Source organism: Equus asinus, chromosome 16 (genome assembly GCF_041296235.1).
Source record: "Equus asinus isolate D_3611 breed Donkey chromosome 16, EquAss-T2T_v2, whole genome shotgun sequence".
Taxonomy (NCBI): domain Eukaryota; kingdom Metazoa; phylum Chordata; class Mammalia; order Perissodactyla; family Equidae; genus Equus; species Equus asinus.
The window spans coordinates 1,525,032-1,543,837 of NC_091805.1; the positions used below are offsets into that span (position 1 = coordinate 1,525,032).

Sequence of the window (18,806 nt, forward strand, 5' to 3'; positions counted from 1 at the left end):
ACATGTCAGAATTTTCTCCCTTTTTGAGGCTGAATAATACTCGCTTATATGTGGAACCACATTTTGTTTACCCATTCTTGTTGATGGACATCTGGGTTGTTTCCATCTTTGGCTTTGTTATGAACATTTGTATACAAATACCAAAAGTTTAGGGGGTCGATACCGGAAGTAAAATTCCTGGATAATATGGTAGTTCTATGTTTAATTTTTTGAGGAACCTACGTACTGTTTTCCACAGTAGCTGCACCTACATTCCTACCAGCAATGTACAAGTTTTCTCCACGTGCTCACCAACATTTGTCTTCTGTTTTGTTTTTTAAAAAATAGGTGTGAAGTGATACTTCATTGTGGTTTTGATTTGCATTTCCCTCATTATTTGTGTTGAGCAACTTTTCTCGTGCTTCTTGGCCATCTTTAACTATTTGGAGAAATGTGTGTTCAAGTCCTTTGCCTATTTTTTAAAGATCTGATTCTTTTTACCTGAAGATTCTTTATCTCAGAGAATAGTTGTATGTTCTTATTTTCTTCTCTATTTAGAAAAAAATGAATTTATTTTTCTAAAAATTTAACCTCTCATACCTGCTGTATTGAAATCTCAGATTCAGGTATCAATTATCTTGTTCTTCAGTTACATAATAGCTGTTAACTTTTTAAAAAATGTCCAAACAGTCAAAAACTTGCTGTAAAATTTCTTCTTAGTCCGCAGTGCCTCCCATCTCTGCCTTCCTCCCTTCTCTAAGAAGTCCTGTGTGCTTGTCTTATTGTAGGCAACTACATAGTCATGGTCCTTTGTCACCCTGTTCAATATTAGAGTTGATTCTATGTTCTGGAGGCCCCACTGGGTATCTGATGTGGTTGTATACTTGGCTATATTCATAATCTATTTGGAAAGCTCTAGCAGTATTTGGTACATCAGTTTCTGAGAGGTCCTTCTCTTACCGTTGAAGTTGACCAGTATAACTTAATGAAAGAACATGGACCATTGTAAAAGATATAATTCACATTTTTGTTTTGAACAACCTAAATTTCCAATGATAAAGAATAACACAGTTATTCTAGATGAATATGTTATGCTAAATGAATTAAGGTATATCCCTGTGGTGGCCATCATGTCATCATTTAATTTTCTGCTTATAAAAGCTTTATAAATATCGTAATAAAATACTTCAGTGAAAACTGTACGTTCTGGGAGATTGTAACTTTGGAAAACCGAGAGACGTGTATAAAAGGAAGACGAGGAAAGTGCGGTAGGTTGCTGACTGTGCTTGTCTGTAGGCTTTAGCTTGGGCAGCTCAGAGCACTAGTGAAGTCACAGCAAGGGAGAGAGCTGTGAAAATCCACCGGGCGTTTTGGGATCGGCAGTGAAGCTACTCAAGTTGTGATCCAGCCCGGTCCAGGACGGAGTGTGTACCAACCATTGACCTTGCCTGGCTTGGTAGATCTTTTCTCCTCTACTTTGGTGAATGCTTATTTAAATCCACTCCTTAATGTTTATAAAACAAATTTTTTGTTTAAAAGAATCCATTGTTTGGAAACAACAGGTTTTACCTGCCTGTGCTCTTGCCGACACTAAGTTACTGCTCAGCATACTGTAAACCGCGTCCGGAGGAGGCCTGTGGGCGGGGCAGTTTGCCACCACCTTTGTTATCTGGTTTGAACAACATTTCGTGTTCCCCATTTTATCATAAAGTACTAATGCATTTCTGTTTTCTTCCTCTCGAGATGAAAGAAGATTTTGGCATCGATGCCTCACCCTCCGTGCCCTCACCTGAAGGGAGCGGTCAGCAAGGCAGGTTTGGCGGTCTGGAGAATCTCAGTTCGTTCCCACAGAGCTCTTCGGATTTAGGTTTGTGGTTTTTGTTTCTCATAAACAGAAGTTACATTATTTTGCAATCTTTCAGTTTCATTTTTGTTTATGATGAATTTTATTGTCACGCTTTTGTTCATTATGATGTTTTGAATTTAAATCTGCTGATTAATTAATCTGCTTCAAAATGTCTGGAAGAATAACGTGGCTCCTGTTTCAACTCAGCGCTTTCAGATCCTGGTCTCTGAGAGGCCTGCGTTTTCTCTGCCTCGCTCTGCCTTTTATTAGCAGTATGGATTCAAGCTAAGACCAGCACCTTGCATTGAGTCTGAAATAAGCCTCTACTAATATATATTAAAATGTCTGATGCTATTAAGTGGTACTGTTAGCTCATTGAATGGGGTTGTTAAATATTAATAAAGATAGGCATATTTTAAACATTTATGAAGCATTTTTATAGCCATACATTATGGTCAATTTTGGTACATTAATAACTTAGTTTCCATTAAAGAATCCTAAAAGTATAGTGCTACTCCCTGTCTCCCCCCGATATTGATTCTTATATATTTTTGAAAAGTTGACGTTAAGAAATAATTTTTCTTCATCCAAGACTGAAATATTGAATGCCGTTATAACATTGAGATCCCTCGGTGAGACTGTTAATTCTTTCATGGCCTGAGATTTATGGAGCCATTGTCCCAGATTTATGCTGTCCTTCATCTGTTATGACTCTACCTAGAGGAAAAGTCTTTCTCTGGGCACTTCTCGTGTGGTGTGGTAATGTGTTACACAGGGACAGAGGGCTCTGGGAAGTTATGTAGCAGTTTTATAGGAATTCAGCAGTCTGTTAAGTAAAATCTAAAGAATGGAATCCTTGATGGTTAAAGATCAAAGGCACCTGAGAGATGCTAACACTTGTCAATTCCTTGCAGGTTGAAATAAAGCACAGATAGTTAAATTTTTTAAAATTTTGTTTAGGTTTGTTAATTTTGAATATCTAAGATTAGATGAGTCTATCCAGTTTTTTGTGTTGTTTAACTGATTGTGACTAGGAGAAAAATGGGACTTTTTCACCAAAACTCTCCCAGCTTGCTGTATTTTAATCCACTGCATTTCTGTAGTCCTCTGACTACCAAATGCTTGGAGCAGATCTACGGCACAAATACGTGAATAAGTGAATTAACGTACTGTGGAGGCTTCATAGCAGTGCCAGCTCTGCTGGGACCAGATCCTTCTTTGCCGTGGAGGGCCGGCCTGTGCAGGCCAGGATGGCTGGCAGCTCCCCCGCCCGCTAACCCTAGACGCCGTAACCCCACTCCCAGTCGCGGTCAAAATCAGAGTCTCTCCAGACATGGCCACATGTCCCCTGGGGACAACGTTGCCCCTCCATGAGGACCACTCACTGTGTTATGCTGTCGGGATTGGAAGGAGCAGATGAGATGTGTGGGGATGGGCAGTGGAGTTGGGAAGAAGAGAGGGAAGGGGATGTTTTCCTCATGGGATGATCCAGTGCCCCTGACCCCTGCTCTGTGTGTCATCTCGGTGACTCCAGTTGTTTCCTCTGCCTTCTGCTGCCTGAACAAGTTTCCTGTGGCTCCTATAACAAACTGCTACACACTTGGTGGCGTAAAACGACAGAAATTAATTCTCTCACTGTTCTGGAGGCCGAAAGTCCTGGGTAAGGTGCTCTGCTCCCTGAAGACTCTGGGGGAAGCATCCGTTCCTTGCCTCTTCCAGCTGCTGGGGGCTCCCGCGCCCTTTGGCTTGTGGCTGCATCACTCCAGTCTCTGCCTCCGTCTTCCCACAGCCTTCTCTTCTCCCTGTCTGTGTCTTCTCCTCTGTCTCTTAGAAGGACCTGTCATTGGATTTAGGGCCCACTCGGGTAATCCAGGATGGTCTCATCTCAAGATCCTTAATTTAATTACTTCTGCAAAGACCTTTTTTCCAAATAGGGTCATATTCACAGGTTCTGTGGCATGGATGTACGCTTTAGGGGGCCACGATTCTACCATCTCTACCTTAATCTAATCTTTTTCAAGGCCCTGGGAATTTATTTTTAGAAATTATAGCTTTGGGAATTAACCTAAACTGGGTATACCTCAGACCCGTCCTCACAGGAAAAGCATTCATGACCACAGAATAGAAGATAAATTCCAAATCAGTCGTACGTCTCGTGTTACGAGATTTCAGACAGGAAGCGGTTCTGTTTCGCTGTCTCTGCCCGCCCCTGCCTGGAGTGAGCCCTCAGGGACCTGGTGAATTGCTGTTGTCCACCGAGTCAGGCGCGCACCCTCCTTTGCATGCCTGTTGTGGGCTATACCTGAGCTTCTGGAAGGCAAGCCTTGTACCTGCTGATGTTGCTGAAGTGGGTGCTCATGAAACGTTTGAGTGGGAAGGTGGCACGCTGCTCACGGTGGGCATTCAACAGCTAATCAATTCCTTGCTGTCTTTTTTTTTTCCTTCAGTTGCTGAGTGTGTAGCAACCCACGCTCCTTTTTGCTTGGATCTTTCTTGTCTTTATTTTGTTTACTGTTCTGTTCTTGCTGTTCACGAACTATAAACCTTTTGAAAGTTCCCCCTTTCCTCTCCTGTAAGCATTGACTTCCATTTATCCAGGAACATTTTCCTAAATTCCCTGCTTTTCTAGCCTTGTGCTCCTGTTGTGGCTGGTGCCCCACATCCACACGGCTCTTGAGGACCTGGTTTGTCACCCTGGCCCCTGGGTGAGCAGCTTGTGAAGTGTCAGGCTCTGGAGAGATGAGAAATGGTGCCTGAGCACCCCCAGGGGTCCAGGAGGAGGAGTGGGCCGAGGATCCTGGTGGCCCTTGTGGGAGCAGGTAATGGCAAGTTTTAACAAACCGCAGCAGCCTGTGAGACCCAACTGTAATGTAACAAGCTTCTGCTGCCAACATACTCGGATGGAAATGGCTCTGCAAAGAGCTGGTTCCTGTTCTTAAAACTCTGGTTTCAGGCCATTCCTGCCAGAATCTCGATCCCACCCCAGGTGCCTCCTCAGTGGGGAGGAGGCAGACAGGCAAAGCTCGTGCCGGGGGCAGTCACGTGGACTCAGCTGCTCTACAGGAATGAGGGCGCAGCGGGTGGCAGTGAAGGGGGCCGGGGGATGGGGAAGGCAGGTGAGACGCCCTGGATGCACCTGAGCGTCGCAGTGATGCGCGCTCCTCTTCAGATGCCCCGCTGCGTTACCAGCCGATTAGATCCTGACTCAGGGTTTCTAGACAAGATAAAAAGCAGGAGCACTAGTGAGTTTACTAGAAAATCTGTTCAGTATAGGGAAATGGAGAGTTTAGGTGACGCTTCTAGGAAAAGTTTTAGAAGAGTCTGTAGATCATTTCTAATTTTCTGATAAGCCAGATCTCCAAATTATGCTATGAATGTATGGATTTAAGGAAGGCATTTGATACATAATTTGTCATATTTGTATAACATGATGAGGAAAGGTTGGCTGGGAATTTGTGATGGATTGGATATAATGGATGCTGGGGTGTATCTAAGAGTGGTTGATGGGCTGCACTCTGCCAGCATGGGTGCCGTCCCTGACCACGTGCCACAGGACTCTATCACAGCTCTGCCCTCGTTATTCTTTTTTCAATAAATGGGAAAAGGACACAGATGGCACGTCAGGTAAATTTGCACGTTCTAATTGGCAAAATCCCTTAGCCTGAGTTTCCTCATCTATAAAATATGGTTGTTAGCAGCTTTTCCCTCCAATTCATAGTTTGATGTGCGAATTAAATGAGATAACAAATGTAAAAGAATTCTGAAATTTATAAACAAAGCTCCTTTAAAAATCTAAGTGTTTTTATTTGGTTATTTGTTAATCTGTAGAATTATTTTTTAAATCAGTGAAATGTTGGAGTGCCCGTAATTGGGACAGTTTAGGTTGATAAAGGAAAATTAGTAGTAAGATTATAATACCATCATAAAGGGGATTTTTTCAGTAAATATTCATGTTGCTAAAAAGTCATCTTTTCAGTGAGTTAAAGTTGTACTCTCTTCTACTGAGCAGACCCTATCCCCCTTCCTTGCTTCATTTTTCTCCACAGTACTTGTCACCATCTGACGTACTAAATATCCTACTCATTCGGTTTAATGTTAGTCAGTCTTCCACCTGCACGGGGCCTGCCCACAGTGGGTGCCCGTAGCTGTTTGTTGGTCGGGTGAAGGATAAATGAGAGCATCTTGTGTTCACTGTCGTCTGGCTTGCTCTTTAGGCATGATGATTCCAGATGATGTCCAGGCTCCTGGCTTGCTTGTTGAACTTCCTGCTGTGGCTCAAAGAAGGGAGCAAGAAGATCTGCCTTTATACCAACTTCCCAGGACCCGAGTTGTTTCCAAGGCCTCAGCATACACAGGAATCTTATCTTCTAGATATGCCACTGATACATGGTATGATACTATTTATCTTTGCTTTCGCATTATAAAATAGTTTTCTTTTTGCTTCTGTAGAAAAAAGGCATGATTATGGCAGAACGTTTGGAAAATACAGAAAATATTATGCATAAAATCCACCATATTAGACAGTTGCTATGAGAATTTCACATACTTAAAATTGAACCATATATACAATTTGTATTCTTGCAGTTGTGTGCCAAATGGATTACACAGAGTATTTGCTTAGAGAATGGGAGATTAGTTAAGAGTTTATTGTAACACCTTAGAGACGCACTTGAAGACAAGGAGGGGATGGATTTGAGTTTGAGAATCTATCAGAATTGGTGACTGGTAACATGTTGAGGGTGAGAGGAAGTAGTTGGGGATGCCTTGGGTTTCTGGACTGGGAAGCTAGATGGATAGTCGGACCATTCATTCTTTGACACAGAAATATAGGAGCATGACCAGGTTGGAAAGGAAAACGATGCATTCAGCTTGGAACATGTTGAGGGTTGAGGCATCCACAGGAAAACAGTGAAGTGGAGTCAGTTGGATACATGATCCTGGGGTTAATGTTGAGGGCTCTCCTGACGTGGGTAATTGGGGGCAAGATCAAGTGTAAGAGAAACTTCTGGGTTAGAATGGCCATCCAGGAGAAGCTCAAATAATAAGAGGAGGCTAGGTCCAAAAGTGGAGCCCTGCAGATTTGAGATTCTAACTGACTGAGCTATTGACCATGTTTAATCACAGTGCAAATTATAAAATCTGAGGTTAGAAATCTCGTTAAGGTTTTAAATACGTTTGTGCACATTTACATCTTAATGTGTGCAGTAGAAGTATTTTACTTTCTCAGTTAAATTTTATTTGAGTTGAAAGGTGTATGCATTCACCAATGTAAAGTGACTTCATTAAATTGTGCAGTTGCTCATCTCCCGTGACTCTATTTCCAAAACTGATCACACTGTCTGGATAAGCTTTTGCAAGTTTTATCTCTCTATGAGTATGAAGTAATCTGAATAAAATGTGTGTATGCCAACTTCCTGAAGAAAGATAGTATGCTTTGAAAAAGTCAGTGAGTTTCTTCCAACATAATAATCCTTTTGTTACACACTTTTATCAGAGAAAAATTAAAATTTCCATATTCTAGACAGTGGTTTTTTTCTCCCCTTCTCTTAAGTTGTATGTGAGAGTCAGCAGTTTAAGAAATTTGGGGTTTTCATTTTCTTAAATAGAAAACCGAATAGCCCATACTAATGTTAAAGCTTGGTTTCCATTCTATTCTAGGCTTTTTTAAATTGAAGAATTCCTATAATGATAGTGTACATGTACCATAATAAAGATACATATATTTTTTCTTAATGCCTGTTATAAACTGTTTTTGCTCACGACACTTCTGACACTAAATGCATGAGTTTTTCACTCCACCCCACATCCAGTTCTCTAGACACTAAATAGCTGGGTGGCCTGCAAATCAGTTCAGTTCCGACACTAGCTACTCGGATTTAGTGCAGACCCCACAGGGTGAGGGCTCAGTCCCACAAGACTGCTCTGACTTCTGATGCCAGTCACAAACCCCAGGCTGCCCACTGCACTTCTGACCGGCCAGCTGTAAGGTGGGAGTTCCCACGGCCCCTCCCTCAAGTTCAGTCGTTCGCTAGGACGGCGCTCAACACTAGGAAAGCGCTTCACCTACTGTTACTGGTTTATTATAAAGGTGCAACTCAGGAAAACCAAATAGAAGAGAAGCAGAGGGTAAGTGTGGAGGGAACGTGGGGGATGCACAGCTTGCATGGCTTCTCTGGGCACATCTCCCTCCCAGCCAGTACATCAAGACCTTGATGCATTCTCCAGCCTGGAGGCTCGCCAAACCCTGTTGTTTAGGGGTTTTTATGGGGGCTCCACCACCTCCGCATGGTTGGTTACATCATTGGTCATTGGCGATTGGACTCAGTCTCCAGCCCCTCCCCTTCCCAGAGGTGAGAGTAGGGGTGGGGCTGAAAGTTTAGCTCTAATCCCACGTTTGGTTCCTCTGGCAGCAGCCCCCCTCCCCCCCCAAGCAGCGAGGGGCCCACCAAGGGTCACCTCATTAGCATAAACTCAGGTATGGTTGAAAGGAGCTTGTTAGGAATCACGAAAGGTGCTCCTGTCACCCCCATCCCTCGCGAAATTCCAAGGGTTTTAGAAGCTCTGTCAGGAACCAGGGACAAAAACCGAAGATTCGTGTCTGATTATCACACCTGTCATGATTTGGGGTACAGGAAAGTGGAAGATGTAGAGGAGGAAGGTGTCGGTGTTGGGTTGGTTTTTAGTTTTCAGTCTTACTTCAGTTAATATTTATTTAAAGGGGAATTCTAAAACACCGCAGAGCGTGAAGATATTCCTTGCAGTAATGTCCATATTCCAAAAGACAGGGTATGGTCTCAGTGCCTCGTATTTGGGATAACAGATAAATTAAATTATATCAGGATCATGGGCTAAGATGTTATTAAATAAAAAATGATGAAGATTATGATAATATGTAAAGAAAATTTTGATAAAAATTCAAGTAAAAAAATCATGAAGGAAACGAATATTGGTTGAGCCTCAGTTAAATGCCAGTCACGTCTCGTTTAATCCTTGTTACTGTTACATAGGATAATCAAAGTGTGACAGTTCGTGCTATAATTACACCTAGCCGATAAACGCATATGCACATGTGCAAAAGTAATAATGTGATACGACAAAGTGAAGACTTCACTTAAATTGGTGGAATCACGGTGTATTATTTAGAGATGGCAGTCAGCTGCTCAGAGACAGAAACCCCACTTAATGTGGCTTAAGCAAACGGGTTAATTTTCTCTGTATAAACACTCCTGAAGCAGGTGGTCTGTCAGGGTTTCAACACCTTCTTCCTTTCTGCTCTGCTGTCCTTAAGGCCCTGCTTTAGTCCTCACGGTTTCTTCCTGGTTTTAAGATGGATGCATCACTACTCCTATCATCTCTGTCTTCTAGGCAAGAGGAAGGGAAGGGCACAGAGCAGACGGCTCCTGCCTGCTGATTCTCTCTCCATTTAATGAGTTTTCCTGGAAATCTCATCCAGGGACTTTTGCTTCCATATCCCTGATCAGAACTATGGCGCAGTTACCGTTAGCTGAAAGGAAGTCCAGAAAGTGTGTTTTTTCAAAGCCGGGCCTAGTGCCACCTGGAATAAAGGGTTAGGTTGGTAGGAAGAAGGGGAGAGAAGATACTAGGTGAAAAACCAGGCCAGCTGTCATCCCTGAGTGCTCTGCTGCTGTCCGTCCTGAGATAGACTGACCAAGGCGAGGAAGCCGTCTGGCAGTGGGCGAGACGTTACTGATCGCTAGTCGTCCCAATTTCTTAACTGGTTCTTGGATTGTCTAGATCCTCTCAGTTTCTCCCCTTCACTCAGCCTTAGACCAGGCTATCCTAGAAGGTCTGTAGAGTGGCAAGTAGCGTAAGTGTTGCTGGTTTTTACAGGACTTATCTGAGAGTTCAGAGACAATGAAACGTTGAAACTTAGTGCTGAAACAAAGATCTGGAGACTGTGAGGAGGTTGTGGGTATGTCTGAGCCTTCTCTGGGCCCCGGCTCCTCCTGTGTGACCTGCCGTGCTCACTGCCCAGGGGTTGGTGAGAACGAAATGTTAGGGGTGGTGCACACTCTTTTGTACAGAATGCTACAGTTTACAGTATCAGAGGCGGCATTTCTTTGGTGGTCCATTCACACACCTATCTCATGGTGCAGGTGAGACTGGAGCTTAGAACTCCTGACTCCTCTTCTGGAGAACATACGGTAATGTCTCTGCCCTGTTAGACAGTACTCCTTTTCTAACTAACCCCTCTGTAATTCAGCATTTTCTGTTGTCCAGTTAAGCGGTTCCACACACTAACAGAACTTGGTGGGTGAAAGCGTCTGGTGGCAGGTGGGAGGATAGAATGGATAACAGAAGAGAATCTCTCTGTAAACTGAAAAGTGCTTTGAAACTACGCAAGTATTCAAGGGATACAAATGACAGGGTTAGAGTGAAAGAACAGTCTAGAAAGAGGGGCCGTGTTTGCTGACTGTTTAGCCATGTCAGCTGTTTATGTTGGTTTATACTGGCTGTTCTCTCCTCTGGTCAATTATTACTAAGTTTTAAGGAATGTATTTTATAATATTTTATATGTTGATGGAAAAGCAAATGTGAAATTGTGCAAATCAAACAGATTTTAGCAACATAAAAATAGCATCTAGAGTGTTACCCATAAAATTGTTTATAATAATTCTCTGGTTTTCTGGTGCTGGATATATGCTGAGTTGAATGTTAAAGCAATATATTTTTGCTTTGTATGGACAGTGAACCATTGATGTAAACATTTTTAAGGCTTAAAAATTAAGAACTGTCTACATATAGATTGTGCCATTTCAGAACTTGCCAAGATCTTTTGGTAACAGGAGTGTGTCTTACATGTTGCGTGTGAACTTTCCCTCTCTCCCTCCTCAGTGAGTTACCTGAGAGAGAAGAAGGTGAAGGAGAGGAGACTCCAAACTTCAGCCACTGGGGTCCACCGAGAACGTATGTTTGCGACATCGCTGGCATTCTCATTAGGGGAACAAATCAGTTGCTCTTTGCTTCAATTTAGTAGCGACATTCAGTCATTCTCTAATGAAGGAGAAATTGTCGTAATTCACATGTAGGCTGGCCCAACTTTTAGTTTCATTGTGTCTTATCCAGAGATTTTTAGCCAGCAAAATGACTATACCCGATATTAGGAAAATCTGTCTCACACTCTTTCCGGAGAAAGCAATTTGCAAACATCCATCTAGGACAGTCACTGGCGGGCTAAATCTGATTATCACTGCGTCACCAAGCAGAGCAGACCAGGCTGCGCGGAATGCAGGAAAGCTGCTTTTCTTGTCGTCAGCAGCAGTGGTTGAGGCTTCTGTGGTGTGTCAGCTTCTCTCTCGCTTCCTCCCCTGCCTTAGTCCAGTTTGTGCCTTGTTGGAGCTGACAGAATGTGCTAGGCCCCTCACCTTGGATCCTCTCGTAGCTTTAAGTACTGACCAGGCTGCACTTCATTAAGATTGTGAGAGTCCTCCTTGCTCTGCTCCCTGTGTTCTTCATGCAGGATTAATCCCACCATGCCCACCCAGATTCTCTGGGTTTTTCTTACACTCCTGAGTTTTGTCTTAAAAACTCTTGGGAGCTGTTTTGTGAGCTACTTTTTTAATTTGAGTTAATTATTGGCCACATCTGTGCAGTTCAAGCAAAGTTCTTCATATTTTGAGGGGCAATTTTCGTTCCATACTTTCTTTTTTAAAACAATGTGGAGGAAGGAAGAAAAGAAAACCTTCCAGCATTAGGAGCAGATAAAGTCTTCCCTCCGCCTGGAGAACCACAGGCGGACCAGCGGACTGGGGAAGCAGTGTGGGCAGCCGGCCTCCCAGTGGCAAATTCATTCCATTCTGAGTCTGTGCTTTTTGCCAAAATGATGTGTGTGACTTTCTTGATTTTTCACTCATTTATTGTTTCCTTAATCGATTCTTCGCTGATGTTATGGCTGTAGATGAAGAGGACTCGCAACAGATCGAGTGTGGTGGTAGGAGGTGGGACGTGAGGCCGTGCTAAATCCCTTAATATTAAGAGTTGTATTTACTGACTTAGCAGTCTGCCTTGTTCAGAATTTAAACTTTTACATATGTCGTGAATTTTTGATAATATAATTTTTGAACTAGGTACAATTTTTGTAACATTTATAAAAGTATATTTAGAAAATATATTTATATAAAATGGGTCACAAGGATATGGTACAAATTGAACACTTACAATGACAGTCCAACAAATTAAATTAACTCGTTCATGAGTGAATTTTGTTTTTTCTTTTTACAGTGTTGAGATTTTTAGAGAACCCAACGTGTCTCTTGGTATTAGCATTGTGGGTGGACAAACTGTGATAAAACGCCTGAAGAATGGAGAGGAGCTTAAAGGGATATTTATCAAGCAAGTTTTAGAAGACAGTCCAGCAGGAAAAACAAATGCTCTTAAAACTGGAGATAAAATACTAGAGGTAAATGATGTTAAAATTCTGTTTCTGTTTGAAACGTGCTGTAAAACAGTAAAATAATCATTTAGCCCGAAGTCCTTTCTGTGTTGTTGGGGTGTATGTGTGGGCAGTGGGTGTTTTATTTGGTGCCTTGGTTTGTGTGTTGTTTGCAGATGTTGTGAGGTTCTAGAGTTGGGGTGGTCGCATATAAAACGATAAAACGAAAAGCCTCAGCTGACTGAAAAAAGCGGTTTCACAATTTAACAGAGTGAGACGTGGCAGGCCTCGTGCTTCTCCCGGTCTTAACAAGCTCTAACGTTTTTAAGTTTGTGTCAGTGGGACAGCCGTGCTCATCCTCCCAGAGTGGACCCTGGCAGTCAAAGACTCCACTGGGGCCTGGGGGAATCCGTCTTCACATGCCGTAGGCTTTGCCGAGAGGAGTTCTAAGGGCCCGTCAAGGCACTGAGAATGTCTTGAGGTCCGAATCTGATGCATTTCCTTGCATTGGGCTTATTGGATGACACCATATTGAATATCTTCAGTCCAGAATCTGCTTGTTCGGGATTCGTGCTTTATGATGCTAAACGTCAGCTGTGGTGTTTTAGCTCCGAGAGAGGAACAGGAGCTCTGGAGGTCATGGGGTGAAGTCGAGACTGTCCTGTTTATTTTCTGTTTGTTCTTGGACAGATCATTAAGCCCACCTTATTCTCAGTTTCCAAATAAAATGGAAATGAGAATTTAAAACCCTTTGCTTCATAGTGAGGATTAAATCAAAGAATTGCATAAAACTGCTCTGTATATGCATGTTTTAGATTATATTTGTGTTTAAGAAATTTAAAAAAGACAAACATTTTAAACATACTGGGGATGTGTCCATGAGGAAAATGACCAAAAATCATGATAGTGGGGGAGAAGGACAATACACAACATAGTCACATGTAGAATGTCAGATTGTAGCGGGTAGCTGTGGAGAAAAGTAACAGGGAGGAGAATGAGGAAGACGGGTGGTGAAGGTGGCAGATTGTAGCGGGTAGCCGTGGAGAAAAGTAACAGGGAGGAGAATGAGGAAGACGGGTGGTGAAGGTGGCAGATTGTAGCAGGTAGCCGTGGAGAAAAGTAACAGGGAGGAGAATGAGGAAGACGGGTGGTGAAGGTGGCAGATTGTAGCGGGTAGCCGTGGAGAAAAGTAACAGGGAGGAGAATGAGGAAGACGGGTGGTGAAGGTGGCAGATTGTAGCGGGTAGCCGTGGAGAAAAGTAACAGGGAGGAGAATGAGGAAGACGGGTGGTGAAGGTGGCAGATTGTAGCGGGTAGCGGTGGAGAAAAGTAACAGGGAGGAGAATGAGGAAGACGGGTGGTGAAGGTGGCAGATTGTAGCGGGTAGCTGTGGAGAAAAGTAACAGGGAGGAGAATGAGGAAGACGGGTGGTGAAGGTGGCAGATTGTAGCGGGTAGCTGTGGAGAAGAATAACAGGGAGGAGAATGAGGAAGACGGGTGGTGAAGGTGGCAGATTGTAGCGGGTAGCTGTGGAGAAAAGTAACAGGGAGGAGAATAAGGGAGACGGGTGGTGAAGGTGGCAGTTGCAATTAATGGATTTGTTAAGGAAGATGATACTGGGACAAGCAGGAAGTGAGAGCCAGCCGGGGGTTGTAGGGGGAAGAGGCTCCGGCAGATAGACCTGAGTGAAAGGTCTGAGGCCCGGCTTGCCTGGGTGTGTGAGGGGAACAGAAGGAGGTCAGCGCTGCTCCGGTGGGTGGAGTGGACAAGAGAGGACTGAGAGGAGGACTGAGGGGACGGAGCCATGCCCTGAGGAGCTGCATGGTCCTGACGCCGGTGCGGTGGGACCAGGAGGAGGGGAGCGCGAGTTCTCTGCTAGGGTCGCTTTGGCCGCAGGGGCACGTGTGGTTTCCATTATTAAGCGTTTCCAGGGCAGGTTGTTTCCATTTCTTCATTTTGACCCTTAGTTGTGAATTTGAGTTGGTTTTACTTTTGTAGCAACATATAATTGGAGTTTGGTTTTTAAAATCTAAATTGATAATCTTCACCTAGTAAATAAGTGACGTTAATTGTTTTTATTTTGGTTACTGATATATCTGACCTTAAGTTTAAATGTGTGTTTTGTATTTTCTTTTATCTTTTTGCCCTTAACTTTCTATTTTGAAGTAATTATAGTGATAGGAAATCTCAAATAAATGCCCGGAGTCCTGTGGCCCTCCGTCTGCTCCCCGTGTTCCCCTCTTGCACAGCTAGAGCACAACAGCGAAGCCAACATCCCCACGTGGGCGCAGTGCACAGCCCGCGTTCAGGTCTCTCCAGTTGTGCGCACACTCACTGTGTGCGTGTGTGTAGCTCCAGTGTCATCTGTGCACCCTGCACGCCCAGCACCCCAATCAGGACACTGGGCTGTGTTGTCCCCGCACGGCTCCTGTGTCCCCTCTCTACAGCCACTGCCTTCCCTCCCCGCAGCCCTAACCTCTGGCAGGCAGTCATCTGTTTCTCCACGTCTATAATTATGTGATTTCACAATTGTCACATCGCTGTGACACATAATTTGTCACAAATTATGCAGTATGTGTCTTTTCGAGATTGGCTTTTTTCATTCAGCGTAATTGCGTGTAAGTTCATTCATTTGTGTCTAGCACCAGTTCACTCCTTTTTGTGGCTGAGTAGTATTCCATGGAGCCAACCGTTCAGCCACTGAAAGACATCTGTGCACTTTCCACCTCCTGGCTGTTGAGATTGAAGGCCCTGTAAACATCTGCACACAAGTTCCTTGGTGAAGTCTGTGTCCGTTTCTCGGGGTGAAAGCCCAGGAGTGCAGTGACCGCGCTGTGCTGAGTCCACTGTAGCTTTGAAAGCCGCCGTCGGACTCTCTTCCTCAGTGTCTGCTCCCTTTTCCACTCCCACCAGCCGCGTACGGATGATCCAGTTTCTCCACCAGCATCTGGTGTTGTCATCGTTTCCTTTCAGCGGTTCTGATGGCACACAGCCATCTCTCGCTGTCATTTCAGTGTCTGTTTCCCTCGTGGCCGATGAGGAAGGACTCTCCTGGCTGCCTGGTCCTCTGCTCTGAGAAGTTTGTGTGTGTCTTCTGCCCATTTTCTAATCAGATTGTTCATGGTTCTGTTTTTTTAAATTTCAGGGGTTTTTTTTCCCCTCAACTTTTTCTGCCATCAGTTGAATAGAAATCATTCTCTCGCTTCCACACCGTCACTTTCATGTCTACTGTTAAGAACCCACTGTTTTGTCTCAGATGTAATAATTTATATTTTTTCAAACTCACAGCAGACTTGAAATATTACGCTTTAATATGTAGAGTCATGTGTTTACTTTATTCCTGTGGAAAGTATTACTTGTTCTGTTTTTAAGTAAAGCATAACAATCATTTCTCTTTGTCTTAAAACAATTGCATGAAGGATTTAGGTCCATATTAAGGAGAATTTTTTAAATATGAAGTTAGCGTTTAATTTAATTTTTTAAAATGGGTCTTCTGGCCACACTTTGGGTTGTAATTTTAAAGCTGAGAAACACTAAGACTATTTATTTTCCCATCGTACTGTGACGGAAGTGCATTTTCCCTGACTTCTGGACCTCAGTGGTCCCCGGTGCACTCTGTGGAGTTCTGCACTGGGGAGACAAAGGCGATTCTTCCTGGAACGTGCAGTCCTTCTCATCTGGCCTCTACTTCTCTTGTTGAATGTTGTGAGGATTAGGTTTTTTCATAAGAAGCTTCGTCAAACTGTTGTGACAGCTTTTAAGCTTCACTTTAAAGTTTTTCTATGTTTTATTCATTTACTGTTCTGCACCTCTTTCCTCAGCTCAGATGGGAAGAGAGCTCTTATGGAGCGTTAAAATTTCCAGTGACGTCTGTTAGGATAAAGGCCGAGGTTCTTACCCCGGCCCGGTGGACTCTGCCCGATGGGCTGCGGCCCCTCCCTGACTCCGCTCTGTCTCCCGCAGAGGCCCTGCCTTAGCCCTCTCCCACCACACGCTCCCGCTGCCTCCCATGGGGCCCCCGCTGCTCTGCCCTCTGTCCGCACTCTGCTCACATCAGTGACTGGTCACTCCCTTGCATGCACTCCCCACTCCTCTGAGCCTCTTTCCTTCACTGACCTTCTCTGGGAGAACCACATCCTGGTGAAATGCAGCTCTGCTTATGTCAGGGCTCTGGCGCGACTGGAGAAGATAACCAGCCATGCTCTCTAGTCTCCTTTTGAGTTCGTGACCACGCCTCAGGTGGGTCTCTGCTTCTGCCCTGCAGTTCTGGAATGCCTCCTCCTACTTCCCTAGGTAACTATTTCAAACCCCCTGCACCTTCTTCCTCAGTCTTAATCGCAGTTTATGGTCCTTTTTCTTGTTTCATTGATGAAACAGAAGCCCCTTGCTCCCACTGTGTACCAGATCTTTGTTCTGACTGTGTCTGTAGGAACAAACGAACTTCTGCCTAAAGCCGGTCTCTGACCCGTGTGGTCGAAGTCCTTCCCTCTTCCCCATCTGAGGGTTTGCTCCTCCAGTTGTCCCTTCTCTCTCTGTCGTCCATTTTCCTCTCCGCGACATCATTACTGCTGTAACATCTCCCATCTGAAAAACAGACACCAGCCTTGATGCCGCATCCCTCTCCACCTGCATTCCTATTTCTTTTGTTCCTTTATGGCAAAATAGTATTCACAAATTGTCGCTGTGCACTGACCATAAGCCACCCCAGCATTGACCAAGGCTTTGTTATGTTATCAGTTTGAGAAGTTGGTTCTGTTAAGTATGCTTGGTGAATACAGAATGCTCTTAGAGATAATGGGCGTGTTCACAAGTCAGGTTCTCTGAGATTTGAATAGTAGGAGCTGTTTATACTTACATTTATTGAACACAGAAGACTTTTAGTAAAAGATCTTATGGATGTTTCCATACTTCTTTTTTTAACATAATTTGAGAAATGTTAAACTGCTCAGTTGTGATAATGGGCAATTTGCTTGACACATGAGCGACCCCCCGTGACTCCCTGCCCCCACTCAGCATTAGGTGCTCAATTAGGGGCAGAGGTGACATTACAAGCTCAGAAGCTTCTTAAGGTTCTGGTACTGACTGAGCTGCCTTTTGGATAATTATATTTAGCCGGGGCTGTTGTTATTAAGATCTTTGTCTTACCTGCTTTTCTTGAAGGTGAAGCATTATTTTCCTTAAACATACCTTCCTAAAAGAGAAAGCTTTTTATGGGCCAATCTTACTGTTTTCTGGCTTTGTTCTGACTCGTTGGACCCTGGCTGTTCTCATATATGTGCATAGATAATACACGTGACCTTTGAATTGACCTCTCCACAGTATCTCCGGCTTTCTAATTGAAATAAATTCCTTCTGTGCTTTAGGTGTCTGGAGTAGATCTGCAGAACGCCTCCCACAGAGAAGCAGTTGAGGCCATTCAGAATGCAGGAAACCCAGTGGTGTTCGTTGTGCAGAGCCTGTCACCCACTCCAAGAGTAAGCTTTTATTCCTGTTTTCAAAAAGGTTAAAAATATCCTCTATATCTGTGGGCCAAGCTTTTACCTCCAAGTACTTTTCCACGTATTTTCACTGTTACTCTCCTATTGCCTAGAAAAAGCATTAGCTTCATAAAAATTTAGTTATGAACTTCAGTTTCCCCTTTTTTCTCTGATTTTGAGCTCCTGGTCAAATCTGAGTAGTTCCTGTGTGCATTGGTTTAGCTCACAGGCTGTGGGGTCAAGCAGACCTGCTCTCCATTCCTGAGTCCCTGATTACCAGCTTTGCTACTTTGGAGGCAACTTACTTAACTTTTCTGAGCCAGTTACTTTGTTTACAAATACGTTGATCATAAAGAGGGTCAGGTATAAAAACATCCTAGAAGTACTCTCACACATTCTGTATATTTGTTAAAGCATGCGAAAACACAAACATGTTGTAGTAGATAGCAATATCTAATCATGAAATTTCTTTCTGTAATAAATTACCCTTTTGGTGTGGAATTAGAGCTCTGACATGCAGATGTCAGCAGCAGGATATGGCTTTTATATTGCAATGTGCAGCAGAAATAGCACCCTTCAGCCCTGTAACTGGAAGCTGAAATGTTTATTTTTCTTTACTTTATGATGGAAGACAGCCGTTCAAAACATAGGTACTTTTGAACAGTAGAAAAACTGCATATTTAAGAAAAATTGGCTTTTTAATATAGTAATGCAGTGCTTTTCAACCTTCTGTATGTCGAGGCACGTAGAAAATAGTATTCATATGGCAAACCAGGCAGATAGGGGCTTGGCTGCCCTGAGGGCGGGGCCTGGACGTGATATTCCCACTGCCTCCTAGGCTGCCTGCACCCAGCAGGCTGTGGCCTCACCCCGTTAGAGTGGCTGCTGTGGTGCATGGTGTTGCAGCACAGTCCCCAGCAGTCTTGGCACTGTGCTTACACCATCCAGACTAATTGAGAGAGGTGACCTGAATGAAGTCTTCTCATTTTCATGCGATTTGAAATTCAAGATATTTTGGAATTCACTTTTTAACTCTTATAACATTGAGGAAGTAATTGAGGCCATCACTGGAAACTGAGTTCAGTAGGAAAATTGGCCAGATTCTTCCTTG

At 43.7% G+C, this 18,806-nt stretch overlaps 1 protein-coding gene across 3 annotated transcripts in view; it reads left to right on the forward strand.

Moving 5' to 3' along the window:
- Nucleotides 1–18,806, forward strand: part of PATJ (PATJ crumbs cell polarity complex component) — a 309,336-nt gene that overhangs the window by 92,872 nt on the left and 197,658 nt on the right. For all 3 annotated transcript variants that reach the window (XM_044749519.2, XM_044749521.2, XM_014854688.3), the window contains exons 21-25: nt 1,723–1,846; nt 6,040–6,214; nt 10,682–10,753; nt 12,068–12,245; nt 17,582–17,692. In XM_044749519.2, coding sequence (XP_044605454.2) covers nt 1,723–1,846; nt 6,040–6,214; nt 10,682–10,753; nt 12,068–12,245; nt 17,582–17,692 — 660 coding nt within the window. The remainder of the gene's footprint in view (nt 1–1,722; nt 1,847–6,039; nt 6,215–10,681; nt 10,754–12,067; nt 12,246–17,581; nt 17,693–18,806) is intronic.